Here is a 17,806-nt window from a genome sequence, read left to right as displayed (position 1 = left end):
ATCTTTGGATATCCATGTCTGGGTTCTAGAATCTGGTTCTTTGTCCCTTCCTTCGTGTGTCTGTACTGTAATTATCTCTTTTTCCAACTGAACTTTTTCCAACTTCCCTCTCGTAAGGCATGAACCTTTTATTATTCCTCTGGTTATCCCCAGTGCCCCGCACAGAGCCTGGCATATAGGAGTCTCTCAGATATAAACATATGAATGTTGAATGGAGGCTTTTTCCGAGGAGTAAGGTACGCACGCTCAATCTCCTGTCCCCCTCCGCCCAGCGGAGCTGGCCGTCTGCCCAAAGGCCGGAGGTTGTGGTGGTGCGATGCTGCTACTCGTTGTTTTCTCCCCCGGGTGAAATAACTCTCGGCCGGGACCTTGTCCGGGCCTGCTCTCGGGTCTTGGACGCTAGCCGCCGGCACTCGCCTTTTGTTCTCAGCCGCGGACAGCCAGCCTCGCCGGCCCCGCCCCGCGGCTCTGCCTCGGCCAACCAGCGAGCGCCCGGCAGTCCTGCTTGTAGAGAGGCCAGAGCAAGATGGCTGCTGCGTGTCGGAGCGTGAAGGTAACCGGGTCTTCGTCCCTGCTTCTTGCCCCGCTGCACCCGCTGGGACGGCGCGGCCGTAGAACTAGGGGGGAGAGATCGGTGCTGGGAGAAAGGGTTACTCTTATCGAGGCCTGCTATTGCGGCGGTTGGCCTCGGGAGGTGAAGGTCAACTCTCTGTGGCACGTGCATGCGGGGTGTCTGGATGGGCTTTTTGGGGATGAGACACCCAGAGGTCCCATCGTTAAAGTGAGGAGGCACATCAGGGCTAAACCGCAGGGGTGACCGGGAGCCTCCCTCGCAGAAGCCTGGGAAATGGGCAGATGCAAGGGTGGGGGTGGTCTGTACAGTATAGTTGTTGACCGTGCCCCTCTTCACAGGGTCTGGTCGCCGTAATAACCGGTGGAGCCTCGGGCCTCGGCTTGGCCACGGCGGAGCGACTGGTGGGGCAGGGGGCCTCTGCTGTACTTCTGGACCTGCCCAACTCGGATGGGGAGGCCCAGGCCAAGAAGTTAGGGAGGAACTGCGCCTTTGCCCCAGCGGACGTAAGTGGGATTACCTCACCTCTCCCATGGGGTCCCTTTTCATAAGGGTACCGTCTATGTGGGCAGTGGACCCATCTCCTTTTCCCTTTTGGCTGGAGCCGTTTTCAAAACGCCTTCGGTAAGGAATTTCTAAAGCTGGGTTTCACAACGGAGGGGTTGGGAATTGGCCATATCAGAATCTCCTCAAGGAAGTATGTATAGTTTGAAAATACATATTGTGCCCTGTAATTTTATATTTACAAAGTCAAAAAACTTTTCATGAAACAAACTACAGGAAGTAAAGCTTGACGAAATTATCTTAGCAGGTACGGGTACAAAAAAGCTAGATTATCTTCATATCAATAATTCTCAAAACTTCTCTGATCCACAGCAGTTGAGAATCTCTAGGGGTATGTGAATTTATCAGAAGAGGGTATGGATTTCAAAAATGTTTTGAAACACTGCTCTGTATTACCTAACATTTTCACCTTTATCCCACTCTCGAGTTTTCTTTCTCCTGGCCTCTCCCTTGCTTACACAATTCTCTTGTCACTCAAAGAGTGAACCTGCCTTGCCCTCCCCTCCTCAAGATTTAGTGGTATGTGTGTGATGGGAGATGAATACCTTCTCCACTTCTCCCTTTGAAGGTGACCTCAGAGAAGGACGTGCAAGCAGCCCTGACTCTAGCAAAAGAAAAGTTTGGCCGTGTGGATGTGGCAGTCAACTGTGCAGGCATTGCAGTGGCCAGCAAGACATACAACTTAAAGAAGAGCCAGGCCCATACCTTGGAGGACTTTCAGCGAGTTCTCAATGTAAGGCCTTAGAGGTTCTCCAGGGGTAGTAGCAAGAAGTATCTGGCTGTGGGTGTCCCCAAAGCTTTTAGGGGACAAAAGACTGCTTCTGCTTTAGGTCCTACACCATGTCTCTACTGGTCCTCCAGGTGAATCTCATAGGCACCTTCAATGTGATCCGCCTGGTGGCTGGTGAGATGGGCCAGAATGAACCAGACCAGGGAGGCCAACGTGGGGTCATCATCAACACAGCCAGTGTAGCTGCCTTTGAGGGCCAGGTGTGTGAGTAGGCGCAAGGCTTGTGCCTTGGTGACTTGTTGGGTCCCTTCCCCCTGTGACTTCCACTCCTTCTCCAGGTTGGACAAGCTGCATACTCTGCTTCCAAGGGGGGCATAGTGGGCATGACACTGCCCATTGCTCGGGATCTGGCTCCCATGGGCATCCGGGTGATGACCATTGCTCCAGGTAGACATATCCCCTCCCTGCCACACCTGGGATTGGATGGGATCCATGGGCAACTGAGAGGGGAAGGTATTTACCATCTAAACAGCAGCAGCCTTCTACCTCTGGGCATAGGGAAGCACCACAAGTAGGGTTAAGGTGAGGAGGGACCAGGTCAATATGAAAGCGAGGGTGGGTCTCTGACTCTGGTTGTCTTGTCTAGGCCTATTTGGCACTCCGCTGTTGACCACCCTCCCAGATAAAGTGCGCAACTTCCTGGCCAGCCAGGTGCCCTTCCCCAGCCGACTGGGTGACTCTGCTGAGTATGCTCATCTGGTACAGGCCATCATCGAGAACCCATTCCTCAATGGAGAGGTCATCCGGCTGGATGGGGCCATCCGCATGCAGCCTTGAAGGGGGAAGGCAGAGAGAACACAGGCTCCTCTGTCCCTCCTCTTCCTGGAGTACCCTACTCCAGCTTGGGAGGAAGCCCAGTAGCCATTTTGTAACCTCTGCCCACCAGTCACCCTTCGTGCCTAATAAAGTCTATTTCTCACAGGGGAGCGAGCAGCACTGTGTGCTGGGGGAACTGGCATGGGGAAGAAAGGTGAATGGGTGAAGCCTCTGACAGGGTTGGATGCTCAGAGCCCAGGGGTGGGGCGGGAAAGGCAGTACCTCACACCTTTTGTGTCCTGTTACAACACGTGGCCTTGATTTTAGTGAATAACTTTATTACCTAGGGTCAAAGGTGGGGGTGCTGGCTCAGCTCTCCCACTGGGTAATGGATTGGTGGAGCGGGTCTGCATCATCTTCCTCTCGACTCAGCCTCTGTGAGCTTGATGGGGGGAGGAGGGAGAGATGACCATCCTGAGCTCAGCGGCTGCTGGTGTTGAACTGCAAGTGATATTGGGCTGTAGGCTGATTGGTGTAGATTATTGAATTCAGTTAGAAATCCAGAGGCCTCAGGTGATGGGCTTTCCCTCTCTCCCTGGCCCTTGCCATCTGTCTCCACCCTCCCTTGGCATTCATCCCTGCTGCCACCCCCTAGAACTCACTGGTCTCTTTAAAAGCTTCTTAGCCAGCCGCTGGTTGAAGAAGCCTAGTCCCCCTCTGAAATTCAGCTCTTCTAGCTCCATTGCTGCCTGGGCCGAGCACATGGGCTGGCCTTCCCATATGGTATCCAGTGCTTGTTTGGTCTGGCGCTGTGCCTCCTTTTCATGGTGTTGCACCTCCTGTACTTTCTTGATGGCAGCTCTCTGCTCTAGAGTCATGCCCTTCCAGCAATAGGGCAGGACCCTGTGGGGAGCCATAGGGTTTTGGGCGACCTGGGGGTTCTCAGTCAGTAGGTCACTTGTGATCTGGTTTTGGATCTTCGTGAGGTTGGCCTCCTGTTGGTGCTGATGCTCACGGCGCTGCTGCTTAGCCATCTTAGCTACCTGGTGGGGCCCCAGAATGTGAGCATTTGGATGCCCAACCTCAGGGAACTCTCAGTCACGGGAGGGGGAGACATGGCCCTACTCAGGGAGAGAAGGAACAGATATTGCATGGCCTTTGAGTGACTTAAGGTGGGGGAAGGGCTGGAATGGGCAGGGAACTCCCCTGCCCTCTGGAAGCCCTTAGACTTAAGAGGCTGGGGAAGGGAGGGCAGTGTTCTGTTCTCAGGTCATCCTGAGTCTGGAGGTGGGGAAGGGGACCTTCTGCCCTAAGAGGGCCCTTGGGTGAAGGGGGAAATCCTCAGGTAGATGAGAGGGCTGGTGTTGATTCGAGAAGGGTTGTGAGGGGAAAGATGTGGCTGAGGTTCCCCAGGACTTTGTTCAGGGGACTGGGGAGAGCCGGGTGCACTGGATGGTTCTGGCCATACGTACCTGGGCCTTGTTGGCTTTGGCCGTGGCACACTTTATGGCCTCGCGGCAGCACTGCTCCAGCTTGGCCACCTGGATGGCCCGCAATTCCACGGCTAGGCGCAGCTGTTCACTGAGCGTATCTACACAGAGAAATATGGTCAGGGCACTGTACTGGCTTGCTGCATTCCTGGTTCACTCATTCAGCCATTTGTTCAGCGAGCTTTGTGGATGTATGTGTATGTATGTTTCGGAAGGGGGTAATGTCCTCATTGGAGGGATGTGTGGAAGGAGCTACTCTTTGGGGCCAGGGATAACCAAAGTGACAGCAACAAGAATTTCTCAGGTGCCTCACTGAAAGATGCCTCCAATGGACCTGAGTCTCAATGCAGCTCTGTTGCTTCTGGGCTGTGTGACCTTGGGGAAATCATTTCATCTCTGAGCCTCAGTCTAAGGGCCATGTGTTGGGTTCTGAGGATACCAACGAATTAGATCCTGTCCTCAGAGAGTTCCTTGTCTAATGGAGGAGATGGATCAAATGTAGATCATCAGACCACAATGTGGTAAGGGCAATGACAGAGATGTGTGTAGGGCATTAAGAGAGCTTTGGGTGAGAGGAAGGCTTCCAGGAGGAGGTGATCCTTGAAATACATGTTGCATATAGTCAGAAAGGGCAAAGGGCATTCCAGGCTGCAAGCACAGCATGAGCAAATGTATTGAAACTTTACTTCAATCCAGCCACACGAGTCTCCTTGCTGTTTCTAGAACATGCCAGACGTTCCTGCCTCGGGGATTTGCAATAAACGTTGCTCTTGTCTCGTGCTCTTTTGCCTCCCTCAGGTCTTCGCTCAAATGTTACCGCCTCACTGAGGCCTTCTGTCTCTCCTACCTAAAATTGCCACCTGCCTGCCCCCAACATTTATCCTCCTTCTCTGATTTATTTTTCTCCCTAGCATTTGTCACCATCCAATATACCCTACATTTTACTTAATTATTTTTGTCTATTGCCTGTCTCTCTCCTCACTAGAAGGTAACCCTTGTGAAAGCAGGGATTTTTGTCTGTTTTATCCACTACCATGCCCTAGCACCTGCATCAGAGCCTGGCACATAGTGGGTGCTCAGTAAATATTTATCAAATGAATGAAGGAAATCAGGAAACAGCATGGTCTGTATCTTAAATTACAAATAGTCTGCTCTTCCTAGAGCATAAAATGCAAGTGACTGGGGAGCTCTACAGGGGCCAGACTAAGGACTAAAAACTTGACCCTGAAGGTCGTGGGGAACATGGAAGGATTTTAAGTAAGGGGGTGACACAGATTTGCATTTTAGAAAGCTCCTTTTGGTGGCCAGTATAGAGGACAGTCAGGCTGGTGGGAGACAGTTGAGGTAGGGAAGCCATCTTGGAGGCTAAGGCAGTAGGCCAGTTGGGAGGGCTCAAACCAGGCCAGTGATAGAAAGGAGGGAAGGGAAATATATGGAGGTTACATCAGCAGTACTTGATGGATTGGATGAGGGAGTAAGGGAGAAGAAAGGCTTGGATGCTTTCCAGGGTCCTGGCTGGGATGACTCCATGCATCGTGTGGCCACCACTGGAACTAGAGGATACAGAATTCAGAGCAGGTTAGGGAGCACTGATGAATTGTTTAGGAAGCTGAGTTGGAGGTGGTCCGCAGGCACCTGGATATCTGATTCTGCAGGTAGAGAGTCCTCAGCACAGAGGTGGCGACATTTTAGCTGAAACCAGAATGAGGACCGAGGGTGCCTGAGGCAAGTATGCAGGGTAAGGAGTGCGCCAGGACAGAGTCTCAAGAAGGAAGAAGTAGAAGGAAGAGGAATCCGTAAAGGGCAGACAGAGGAGGAATGATCGGAGAGCTACAGGCAGAATGTGCTGTCACAGAAGCCAAGGAAGAGAGAGGTTCAAGAAGGAAGATGTGATCAGAGTCAAGTGTAGCGAGAAAGTCCCAGTCAAGGAGAGAAGACTGAACAGAGCCTCTTGTACCTGATAACACAAAGGGCATTGATGATTTTAGTAAGAGTAGTGTCAGTGAACCTGTGTGGGGAGAAATGAGATCTCAGGGGTTGAGGTGTGACTGGAAAGTTCGGAAGGAAAGAGCAAGTGGAAGCAGATTTTTCAGAAAATGCGGCTGTAAAGGAAAACAGCTAGCTCACAGCATCTAGAGGAATCACAGAGTGGAGGGAGACTTTTGTTTTCTTCCTAAGAAGGGTTAAACACAAGCATGCTTACAGCCTTCACAGAAGGGGCCAGTGGAAGGGCAAGTGTTGAGAACCCAGCCGGGAGTACCTAGGGGAGCACAGCCTGTGTGGGAGGCAGGGGGAATGGGGTCCAGAGCATAGGTTGAGGGGTTGGCTCTGGAGAGGCACAGGGACACAGATTTCAGAGACTGGAGGGAGGGGGAAGGGAGGATAGGGGTGCCTTGTTTCATTTCACTCTTCGTAGCAACCCAGAGAGGAAAGATGAGCCCCATTTTTCAGATGAGGTCCAGACATGAAGTAAAATGCCCAAGGTTACACAGCCAGCAAATAGTAAGTTGGGATTTGAATCCAGATCTCTCGAGGAAACAGCCCATGCTCCTTCCATGACACTACACAGACTCTCTCCCAGCATTCTGCAGTCCCTGTTGCCTTGCTCTACCTTCTCGTACACCTGCCTGCTGCCATTGGGCAGATGGCCCCTGGTTCCACTGCGACTGACTGTTCTGACAAAAATCACCAAATACTCCTAATTTCCAAATCTCATTTTTCAAATCTCATTTTCAAGTCTCATTCTCTTCCTATCTGAACTTCTCTGGGGCATTTGACGTTATTGATGACTCCCTCCCTGAAACTTCTCCCTTGGCCTCTGAGTCCCCAGTTTCTCATGGTGACTGACAGCAAGTGTGGCTTAGCGGTCAAGAGTGCAGGCTCTGGAGCCAGCCTGCCTGAGTTCACTTCCCGCACTTCCCGCTTCCATCACCCACTAGCTGTATGATTTGGGGCAAGTTATTTAACATCTCTGTTCTTCAGTTTCCTCCACCTAAGATAGGGATACTACTAGTACTTGCCTCATAGGGTTGTTGTGAGGATAAAATGAGTTAGTACATGGTAGAAAGCTTGGCACAGTGTCTGGTACACAGTAAGCGCTCAGCAAAGGTTAGCTCTTCCTTTTGCTACCCGCTCTGCCTAGAATGACCTTTTCTCATTCCCACTCTCTACGTTGCCGAAATTGTACCCAACTTTCCAAAATTGGTTCCTGACAGCGGGCCTGTGCCAACCCCCTACCCTGCCTCCTTTCCTTTGTGAGAACTGACCACTCCCATATTGATGTTCCCTCCGTGTCCTATATATACTTCTATCACAGTACCTCTCATAGTACCTAACGCGGTGTTAAAGTATAGATATGTGCTGGTAAATGACCTGTGCGTGTATCTTTTCCTCTTACTCTACACTGATTTTCTGGAAGGCATGGTTCTGTGGGTTCCTGGAGGGTAGGGTGCCTTTCTTGTTTACTTTGGTCTTCAATTGTTCATTCAACAATGACTTATTGAGCTCCTGACACTGTGGCAGACAATGTACTAGGCAACTGGGATATAGGGGTGGAAATGAGATATGTGGTTCATCTTCAGTGAGCTGACATTTTGGGGAGAAGACAGACATTCCACAAGTACTTTCAGATACTTAGTTACCTCTGTGATAAGCGGTATAACAGAACAGGGTGCTATAACAGGCGTGGTTTTAAAGGTGAGCAGCGTGAGTAGATAAGAGATGGTCCTTGCCCGTGAAAGGCTTACTCTAATGGAAGAGGGGGACATGGCCACAGATGTCATAGTAATATTGATAGTAGCTACTGGTTATTGAGCACTGACACTTGTGCTTTACTTACAGTATCTCATTTCATTCTCATACGAGCTCTATCTGGTATGGATTAACTTCCTCATTTTAAAGATAAGGAAACTGAAGCACAGAGAGGAAAATTCATTTGCCCAAACCGGCTAGTAAGCAGCAGAGCCATTAGGTTTGTCTTCACTCTGCTGCCTCCAGGTAATGGAGTGCCAGGCTGATTGGGGATCAGTGGCTATACTGTCAGTTGATGAAGGAAGTCAGGGAGGTTGGGGCCTGCTCAGTCTAACCTTTCAGCATCAGCCCCTATGGGTAACTGGACCTCCCCACGCAGTTCTGGTCTTCTGGGCACTGTATCCAGCTCAGGATGACTCCCCACTAGGCCTCAGGCCACAGCCTGGAGGGCCCCCGCTGCTTACCTGCGCAGATCTCCTCAACTCTGGCTTGCTGTTGCTCTTGCTGCGGCTTCTGCAGGCTGCACATGAACTCCTCCTGCTGCATTCTCAGGCATGTGGCCCTGTACCAATCTTCCCCAGAGAAGCACTGCAGGCTGGCTGGGCCCCAGTGGGGATCATTGTCACCAAGTTGAGCTGGAAACTCCCTCCAGAGTCGGTCTGAATCCTCACAGTCAAGTTCACGGCTTTTCTTGAGCTGCTTCTCCTGCTTCCGAAACTCGTGCATTTTCTTGACCAGCTGAGGTGTCCATTCTGCCTGTTCCTTCTCTAGCGTCTGAGCCACCATATCATACTGCGCCTGGTTGGTATCTGGGGGTGGTGGGTAGGGGCATGGAGAAGGCCCCACGGGAGGGACAGAGCCCACTCAGCACAGCCACTGTTCCCAAAGGCCAATCTGGTTTGTCTTACCACACCCCAGGCCTCAGGCCCCACTCCGAAGCAGAACTGCCCTGCCTTATCCCACTCAGGCCCTTGCTTTTCCCCTTTGTCTGGCCCCTGGCCTTGGGCTTTTACCATAAGCTGCCACCTTGCTCTGCGTTTTTGCCTTCCAAAGCTTTTTCTCTTCCATGTGGCTGTTCAGGGCTTCAGCATCCACCTGATCCCAAAGAAATGAGTTAAATCAAGGTACAGGCCCAGCAGTGGGCCTCGAATGCTCTAACACAGACTGCTCAGAATTTACCTGCTTCAGAATCCTCCTATAGGATCCCCAGTACCTACTGGATAATATTCTACCATCTCAGCATGGTTTGTAAGTCCCTCAGTGGTCTAGCCTCTTCCTCTGTCTCCAGCCTCATCTCACCCTCTTCCCCTTTCCCACCCTCAGAAGCTCTGCTTACAGTTCCCTGCACATCCCAGGCTGTTTCACACTGATAGCCTTTGTTCCAGCATCTCCCTCCACTTGGAACACTCTTGCCTCCCCTCTTTACCCAAACTCCTATATTCATCCCTTAACATCAGCTCAGACTTCACTTTCCTGACCCCTCCAGCAGGTGCTACTCCCATATAATCTAGGGCCCACTGCTGACACTATAATGAAGTTTGCCTCTATTGATTATCTCCTACACCAGACTGTGAGCCTGCTAAGGGCAGACACTGGGCCTTAGTCAGCTTTGTATCCCTACTGCCCAACCCAGTGCTTGGCACAGAGCAGGCCCAGAGGAAACGCTTGCCAACTAGATCTCAGTCACACCACTCATCCACCCAGCCAGCAATCTGTTTTTTCTTAAACTATCAATATTTTCTCTTTATTTTGATTATAATTCATTTAAAATGTTTCAAAATAGTGCAGAAGGGAATACAGTTTAGTGAAGAGTAAGTGTCCCTCCCATCTCTGTCCCTCAGGCTGGTTAACGGTTTCTTTTTTTAAAATATATTTATTTATTTTATTATTTATTTGGCTGCACTGGGTTTTAGTTGCAGCACGCAGGATCTTCGTTGCAGTATATGGGATCTTTTAGTTGTGGCATGTGGGATCTAGTTCCCTGACCAGGGATCGAACCCGGGCCCCCTGCATTGGGAGTGCGGAGTCTTAGCCACTGGACCACCAGGGAACAGTTAACGGTTTATGTAGCCTTCCAGAAAGAGTTTTAGGCATATGCATGCAATACCAAATATTCTTTTTTCTTTCTTTCTTTCTTTCTTTATTTATTTATTTTTGGCTGAGTTGGGTCTTTGTTGCTGGGCGTGGGCTTTCTCTAGTTATGGCGAGTGGGGGCTATTCTTCATTACACCTTGTTGTGGAGCACGGGCTCTAGAGCACAGGCTCAGCGGCCATGGCGCACGGGCTTAGTTTCTCCGCGGCAGGTGGGATCTTCCCGGATCAGGGCTCAAACCCGTGTCCCCTGCATTGGCAGGCAGATTCTTAACCACTGCGCCACCAGGGAAGCCCCCAAATATTCTTTATAGACTTCTTTCGGCTCCATTTGCCTGTCTCTTGAGAACCAGGCCACTTGGCCCAGAGCTGACTGGAGAAGTCAGCTGTCACTGGCTCCTCTTCCCCCAGTCTCTTCCCCTGCACCCCCAGTCCCCTTTCCCAGGCCCTTCCCACACGTGGGGGTGGGTGCCTTTTCACCCTCCCCCTTCCTTTCTAGCCCTACAGTCTGCTTGCATCAGGGAGGGGCTGTGATGGGCACTGCTATGTTCCTCTCCAGGTGCAAGAGTGAGGTGGCCCCTGGTCCAGAGAAAGTCCCCGCTGCCCACTCACCGGCATTTTTCTGGTCCACACACTGAAGAATCGGCTCTGTTGCTCCTTTTCTTGATTTCTTCTAGCCTCTATGGCTTCCACCTCCTTGGGATCTGGTTGTGGGTCTACCTTATACATCTGGAGCAAGAGTGAGGTGACGCAAGAGGGAAGGGATGTGGGAACAGATGTATATGTATGACTGATTCACTTTGTTATAAAGCAGAAACTAATAAAAAAAAAAAAAAAGAGTGAGGTGAATGGCCAGTCAGTGCTAACCATCCTCCTTGACTACACCCCCACCCCCATTCCTTTCTCCCCACAGTATCTTACCAGTTATTGATTCCTACTGATTTTACTTCCTGACATATTTCATATCTGTGTTCTCCATCTCTGCTGTCACCACCCTAATTCAGGCCTCACAAGCTGGTGCCAGACAGTATTCCCAGGAGCCTCACTGGCCTCCCTTGCTCCAGTGTTATGCTCTCTACCTCTTTCTCTGCCTTGGCTACCAAAGTGATTTTTCTGAAAGCAAATCTGACCATGGCACACCTCAGCTTAAAACCCTTAAAAGCAGCTTTAAAGCAAATGGTTCCCCAGTGTTTACAAGATCAAGTCCAACGCCCTTTGCCAGATTTATGAGTCTTCATGATCTGACCCCTGCTCACCTTTCCAAGTCTCAAACTCATTTACAACATCTCTTTTGCATTATGTTCTACTTAGTTTTCCCCGTTTCCGTAAAATGCCACCACCATTCCCCCTTTATTTTTATTACTTATTCTCCAGTCAAATGAAAGGCTAGAGGGTTTAAATTTGCCTGTGTTCCTTCATATTTTGGGAGGCCCACTTTTGGCACGTGAGCCAGCCAAAGCCACAGCCCAAACCACTTCTGCTAACTTAAATCTGCTCATGTCTTGCACCTGCTTAAAATCCTCCACTGCCTTCCTACTGCACTTAGAATCAGATTCAAACTCCTTACTGTGGGCTTTCACGATCTGGTTCCTGCACACCTCTCCAGTTCATCTCACGCCTCCCTATCCCTTGCTTACGGTGCTCCAGGCACACTGGCTTCCTATCAAGTCCTCCAACACTACAACTGTTCCCACCTCAGGGCCTTTGTACACTGTGTTCCTTTGTTTGGAACACCATTCTTCAACTCCTCGTATAGCTAGTTCCGGTCTCTCTCGCTCTCTTTTTTTTTTTTTTTTTTTTTTTTTGCGGTACGCGGGCCTCTCACTGTTGTGGCCTCTCCTGTTGCGGAGCCCAGGCTCCTGACGCGCAGGCTCAGCGGCCATGGCTCACGGGCCTAGCCACTCCGCGGCACGTGGGATCTTCCCGGACCGGGGCACGAACCCGTGTCCCCTCGTGTCCCCTGCATCGGCAGGCGACTCTCAACCACTGCGCCACCAGGGAAGCCCTCTCTCTCTCTTTTAACCATTTTGTAACTAAAATATTTGATGCATACAAGAGAATATATATAAGCCATATGTAAGTTAGGAAGCATGATAAAAGAGACCCATGAACCAACTCCCCAACTTAAGAAATAGTGAATGATCAATACTGTTGAAGGGTCTTATGTCTCTCCTCCCTCATCCTTACCCTAAGAGATAACCACTATCCAAAATGTTACCATTCCCTTACTAATATGCATTAATATACTGTGTGTGCGTGACTCCCTGAACAATATTTTAAAACATCTTCTTGTCTCAGAATTTTATGGAGTATCACACAGTATGCATTATTCTGCATCTTGCTTTTTTCACCCATGTTCATTCTATCATTTAACAAATATTTATGGAGTACCTACTGTCGGATGATCCTTTAAGCATTTGGGAGACATCAAGGAGCGAAAGTGACAAAAATCTGAGTCCTTGTGAAAGTTACTTTCTAGTGGGGAGTACGTTAAATAGTTTGTAAGAAGATGATAAGTGCTTCGGGAAAAAATATAGAGCAGGATAAGGGGAATTGGAAGTGCCAAGGAAGTGGGGGGCGTGTTGCAATTTTAAATATGGACGTCATGGGAGGCATAACTGAGAAGGTAATATTTGAGCAAATACTTGAAGAAGGTGAGAGAGTCTCCTATGCAGATAACTTGGAGAGCACTGCAGGCAGAGGGAACAAGTGCAAAGGCCTTAAGGTGGACAGAAGAGGCACACGTTCAAGGGGACAGCAGGGAGGCAAGGAGGAGTGGGAAATGACATTAGAGAGATTGGGTGGGGAGTGCAGAGCATGTAGGACTTTATAGACCATTGTAAAGGCTGCGGCTTCTACTCTGAGAGAAATGGGCAGCCATTGAAGGATTTTGAGCAGTGGGAGTGATGTGTCCTGTCTTTGATTTTTAAAGGATCTCTCTGGCTGCTCTGTTAAGAATAGACTGGAGGGGAGGGGAGGCAAGGCTAGAGGCAGGGAGACCAGACAGGAGGCTATTGCAGTCATTCAGGCAAGAGATGATGATGACTCACACCAGGTTGGTAGCAGCAGATGTAGCAAGAAGTGGTCAGATTCTGGATATATTTTGAAGGCAGAGCCAACAGGACTTTCTGATGGATTGGATGTGCTGTGAGAGAGCAGTGTTAAGAATGACTTCAAGGATTTTGGCTGGGGCAGTCAGAGGAGTTGCTATCAACTGAATAGTCTGTGTGGGGAGAACAGAATGGGATGAGGATCTGGAGATCAGTTTCGAAGTGTTGAGTTTGAGAGGTCGATTAGATACCCATTGATAGCATACATATAGTATGGTAAATTTTGTTATTGTTCAAAAATATTTGCTGTTGGGAATTCCCTGGTGGTCCAGTGGTTAGGACTCTGCGCTTCCACTGCACGGGACAAAGGTTAGATCCCTTGTTCCCTCCTTAGGGAATTAAGATCCCAGAAGCCCCATGTGGCCAAAAAAAAAAAAAAAAAAAAAATTTGCTGTTCCTCCTTACAGGATTCTATATCCTTATCTTATTGTCCTCAAGTTTAGCCACATGATCTGCTTTGCCCTCTGCAATGTGAGAATTGACGTGTGCCATTCCCAAGCAGAACTAAGAGCCATTACATGATAGCCACTTTCTCTCTTCACTCTCTGCTGTGGGACCGGCATTGTCCCAGGTGAGCGCTGCCCCTTCAGCCTCAGTCCTGGAGTGATGACAGAGCAGAGATGTAGCCAACCCACAGTGGACAAGAAGCAGGAGCAAGAAATCTTTGTTTTTATGAACTGCTGAGACTTAAAAAAACATTTTTCTAAGAGTTTATCTGAGCAAAAAACAAACCAGGCAGTGCCAAACCAGAAGTGGTTAAGAAGAGTTCAGGGGGCTTCCCTGGTGGTGCAGTGGTTAAGAATCCGCCTGCCAATGCAGGGGACACGGGTTCGAGCCCTGGTCCGGGAAGATCCCACATGCCGCGGAGCAATTAAGCCCGTGTGCCACAACTACTGAGCCTGCGCTCTAGAGCCTGTGTGCCACAACTACTGAGCTCTTGTGCCACAACTACTGAAGCCCACGCGCCTAGAGCCTGTGCTCCACAATTAGAGAAGCCACTGCAATGAGAAGCCTGTGCATTGCAACGAAGAGTAGCCCCCGCTCGCCGCAACCAGAGAAAGCCCGCACACAGCAATGAAGACCCAACACAGCCAAAAATAAAAATAAAATAAATTTATAAAAAAAAAAGAAGAAGAGTTCAGGGAAAGATCTTTAAACAGAAGAGATGGAAAGCAAGGAAATTATTTGATTGGCTATAGCTGAAGTGCTTGCTTTATTTGAGAAAGCCTAGGTGGCTGTTTGGATTGGTTGTCCTTAGTTTTTTTTTTTTTAAACAGTTTTTTTAAAAAATAATTTTATTATTCGGCTTCTGTATAGCAGGACCTTGCCTAACTGGAATTTAGTTAACCAGCAACCTCACCCACCCGTAACATAGCTTGAAACTAAAAATAAACAAAACTAGATCACTTAAGGCTTTCTCAGGGCCTCTGTCAGAAACAATTTGTTCTTATGTAGCACATATTTTTACTAAGCTTTATATAGCCTATGGTTTTATTTTCTTTTTTTTCTTTTTCTTTTATTGTCATCACAGTTAACATTTACTGAGTATTTACTGAAAAGGTGCAGTTATAAGCATGTTGTATTAGTAACTCATTTATTAGGTTGCACCATATGAAAATGCTGATATTTGACTATTTTTGACCTACTAGTTTTCTTCTTAATATTTCTATGAAGTAGATATTATTTTTTTCACAACTCACACAACACACGTTTAAACAGTTTTTTTAAAGGTTACTTTCCATTTACAGTTATCACAAAATATTGGCTGTATTCCCCATGTTGTACAGTACATCCTCGAGCCTATCTTACACCCAGTAGTTTGTACCTCCCACTCTCTCACCCCTATATTGCCCCTACCCCCTCACTGGTAACCACTAGTTTGTTCTCAATATCTGTAAGTCTGCTTCTTTTATGTCATATTTACTAGCTTGTTGTATTTATTAGCTTCCACATATAGCTGCTGAGATTTTGAGGTTGGTTGTCACCTCAGCATAATTTAGCCCATCCTGACTGATATAAGGAATTTAAAGCTAGGAGGCAGTGAGAGATCTCTAAGGGACTGTAGGTAATTAAGAATGCCTCAGGGGCGACAGGTAGAGGAGGAGCCAGCACTGGAGGCTAAGGAGTGGCCAGTGAGGTGGGAGAAAAAACGGGAATGCCTGAGAAGCCAAGTGAAGAAAGTGCTTTTGGGAGGAGAGGGTGAGCAACCGATGATGGGTTAAGTAAGATGAAGACTGAGAACTGACTAACTTGAAGGGGAGGGTTGCTGATGACCTTGATTAGAACATTTTTGGTGGGGCCTGACTGAACTGGGTTCAAGAGAGACTAGGACTCTAGGCAAACAACCCAGCAGCACAAACAACCCAGTTTATTTATTTTTTAATTGCAAGAGGAAAAGAGGAGGGACTTGTAGATTAAAAGAGACATATATACAGGTGGAAAAGTTTCCCTAGCATATACCTAGGAGTGGAAGTGCTGGATCATAGGGCATAAGCCTATTTAAACTTTACGAGATAATGTTGTTTTCCAAGGAGATTGTACCAATTTATACTTTCACTATAGTGTATAAAAACTCTAGCCACTCCACATCCTCAGCAACACTGGATATTACAGACTTTTTAATTTTTGCCAACTTGTGGGTATAAAATTATAATTATCAGTTTTAATTGGAATTTTCCTTATTGCTAATGAGGGTGCAACATCTTTTCATGTGTGTTTTGTCCATTTTTCTTTCTCTTCTATGGGCACTATGAAGTGCCCATTCATATCTTTTGCTCATTAAAAAAAATCAGTTTGTCCTTTTCCTATTAATTTTAGGAGTTCCTTATGTATTCTACACACTAATCATTTCTTAGTTTACCTGTGGCAAACATCTCCAATTTGTGGCTTGTCTTTTCACTTTATTATTATTTTATAATAATTTTATGGTAACAGTTGATATGCACAAAAGAATATGGTTAACACATGTAAATTATGAAGTGTAACAACAAAATGAACACCTGTGAACCCTCCACAGAACCCAGAAAATAGAACAGTATCAAAACTTTAGAAGCTTTCTGTGTGCAGTTACCATCTTTTCACTTTATGTTGTAATTTGGAGGAATTTGAATGTAGTTAAATTTACCAATCTTTTCCTTTAAGCTCAAAAGTTTTTATTATTTAAGAAATCCCCTGAGGTCATAAAGATATTCTCCTATATATTCTTCTAAAATTTCTAAAGTTTTGCTTTCCTCTTTTAAGTTTTTAATCTATTTGGGAATTGCATTTTGTATATGGTGTGAGAAGTAGGGATCCAATTTGATTCCCCCCCCCAAGCTCCATTTCATCTTAAATGGAACAGTAGTTCCTGTCAATTACATGAGATTGCTGTCCTTTGGTCATTTTATCCCCTCAGCCTGATCATGACTGTTTCTCCCAACTGAACTTCATTTACTAGATTGCATCAACCAAGCTTTCTCACTTTCCTGGACTTGTCCTAAGGCTTTAAGACTCTTCCCAGCCTCCAGACGTCATTTAAAAAATAGTTACAGGAATGGCTGTGGCAGCCACCAGACCCTTTTCATGTCTAAGCACCAACACCAGCCTACTCATTCCATCTGTCACCACAATATAAGGTCACACTGAAGGGGAAGATTCCACAGACAGCCTCTTGGACTGCTAAGGCCATTGCTTAGTAAAAAGCAGGTATAAGGTGATGGGGGATGAGGGGATGGAGGAGAGGGATAGAAAGATGGGAAACAGAGGGGAAGGGGACAGAAAGGGCAGAGTCAGGGGCAGAGGGAGAAAAGAGGAAGGAGGGCAACAGGGCGGTTGAATAGGGGTGGAGGGCAGAGAGAGAAGAGGAAGGGAGGAAGCAAGGGACGGCAGAGGGGGATGGAGAGGAGGGAATGAGATGGGGGTGAGGCATGGAGAGAGAGAGAAGAAGGGGGGAGAAGGGAAGAAGGATAGAGGTGGAGAGCACTGGCTTAGGGACCCTGACTCCCAGGGGTTCACACAAAATACCTTTCTCAGTAAGGAGTCCCAATTTTGAAGCTCCCAGGTTGGTTCTAGGATCAGGTCCAAGACTATAGCAGCTATAGCGGCAGTCTCTGAACTCTGCTTGGAGAAACAGGAGGGAGGCGGGGGACAGGGACAGTACCTCTGGCCATAGTTTTCCCCAGCCCGTATCCCAGTCGCTCCAGAGTACCCTCATCTCCATCCACGCCCCATCCCCCTTCACACCCCATCCCACCTATAACCCCACCCCACTCCACTTCCAACCCTACTCCACCCTCAGCAAGATCTGAACTCTAACACGGAATCCTCCCGCTGGCCCCTCCTTCTTGTACAGCCCTCCGCTCCCTGGGGTCCTTCCAATTCCCGACCCCGTTCTTGTTAGAGCCTTCCCGCCGGCCAGGCAAAAGCCTCAGCCGAGCTCCCACCTTCCTCTTGCCCTGGAGGGCATAATCCTGCTGTGACTCCTGGCTTGTCTCCGCAAGGATCTGCTCCTTCAGACGGGTTCCCCCATCCCAACAGCTGCAGATTCCTCCCGGCCCCGCCTGCCTCTTCCAAGACTATGTTGGGTGTTTGCGTTGCCATGCGACAAGGAAGGGGGGAGGGGCCCTAGCGCCTGTCGTAACCTCGCGCCCTGGCAACGGATCAAGAAAACCTCCACGTCAGCCCGAAGGCCCCGCCCGCGCCGGAA

The 17,806-nt window shown here is 48.5% G+C and overlaps 2 protein-coding genes across 7 annotated transcripts; one reads left to right on the top strand and one right to left on the bottom strand.

Annotated features, from left to right (window-relative positions):
- Positions 1–464: 464 nt before the first annotated feature.
- On the top strand, positions 465–2,849 carry HSD17B10 (hydroxysteroid 17-beta dehydrogenase 10). The gene is made up of 6 exons (XM_082609475.1): positions 465–553; positions 913–1,077; positions 1,704–1,868; positions 1,997–2,125; positions 2,204–2,312; positions 2,512–2,849. The coding sequence occupies exons 1-6, from the start codon at positions 527–529 to the stop codon at positions 2,700–2,702; spliced, it is 786 nt and encodes a 261-aa protein (XP_082465601.1). The 5' UTR covers positions 465–526; the 3' UTR covers positions 2,703–2,849.
- Positions 2,850–2,968: 119 nt separating this feature from the next.
- Positions 2,969–17,714, bottom strand: RIBC1 (RIB43A domain with coiled-coils 1). 6 transcript variants are annotated; one of them, XM_082609463.1, is made up of 8 exons: positions 17,544–17,714; positions 17,125–17,217; positions 10,625–10,829; positions 8,935–9,016; positions 8,386–8,730; positions 4,154–4,272; positions 3,344–3,724; positions 2,969–3,206 (listed from the first exon to the last, which is right to left on the bottom strand). In XM_082609463.1, the coding sequence occupies exons 3-8, from the start codon at positions 10,739–10,741 to the stop codon at positions 3,162–3,164; spliced, it is 1,089 nt and encodes a 362-aa protein (XP_082465589.1). In that variant the 5' UTR covers positions 10,742–10,829; positions 17,125–17,217; positions 17,544–17,714; the 3' UTR covers positions 2,969–3,161. The 6 variants fall into 6 exon arrangements, with proteins under 6 accessions (XP_082465589.1, XP_082465591.1, XP_082465587.1 ...); XM_082609465.1 differs by having other exon boundaries at positions 2,969–3,182; positions 10,625–10,741; positions 17,544–17,713; XM_082609461.1 differs by having other exon boundaries at positions 10,625–10,741; positions 17,544–17,710.
- Between the last annotated feature and the right edge of the window lie 92 nt (positions 17,715–17,806).

Source organism: Mesoplodon mirus (assembly GCF_964341445.2).
Source record: "Mesoplodon mirus genome assembly, chromosome: X".
NCBI classification, from domain to species: Eukaryota; Metazoa; Chordata; class Mammalia; order Artiodactyla; family Ziphiidae; genus Mesoplodon; species Mesoplodon mirus.
This window is presented reverse-complemented; position numbering and strand designations above follow the sequence as displayed.

Excerpts from the sequence above, each read along its gene's own strand:
- HSD17B10 (XM_082609475.1), top strand. The coding sequence starts at position 527 with ATGGCTGCTGCGTGTCGGAGCGTGAAG. Across the intron at positions 1,869-1,996 it reads ACTTTCAGCGAGTTCTCAAT|GTGAATCTCATAGGCACCTT; the intron begins GTAAGGCCTTAG and ends CTGGTCCTCCAG. Across the intron at positions 2,313-2,511 it reads GGTGATGACCATTGCTCCAG|GCCTATTTGGCACTCCGCTG; the intron begins GTAGACATATCC and ends TGTCTTGTCTAG.
- RIBC1 (XM_082609466.1), bottom strand. The coding sequence starts at position 10,741 with ATGTATAAGGTAGACCCACAACCAGATCCCAAGGAGGTGGAAGCCATA. Across the intron at positions 9,017-10,624 it reads TGTGGACCAGAAAAATGCCG|GTGGATGCTGAAGCCCTGAA; the intron begins GTGAGTGGGCAG and ends CTTTGGGATCAG. Across the intron at positions 8,731-8,934 it reads GAGCAAGGTGGCAGCTTATG|ATACCAACCAGGCGCAGTAT; the intron begins GTAAAAGCCCAA and ends CACCACCCCCAG.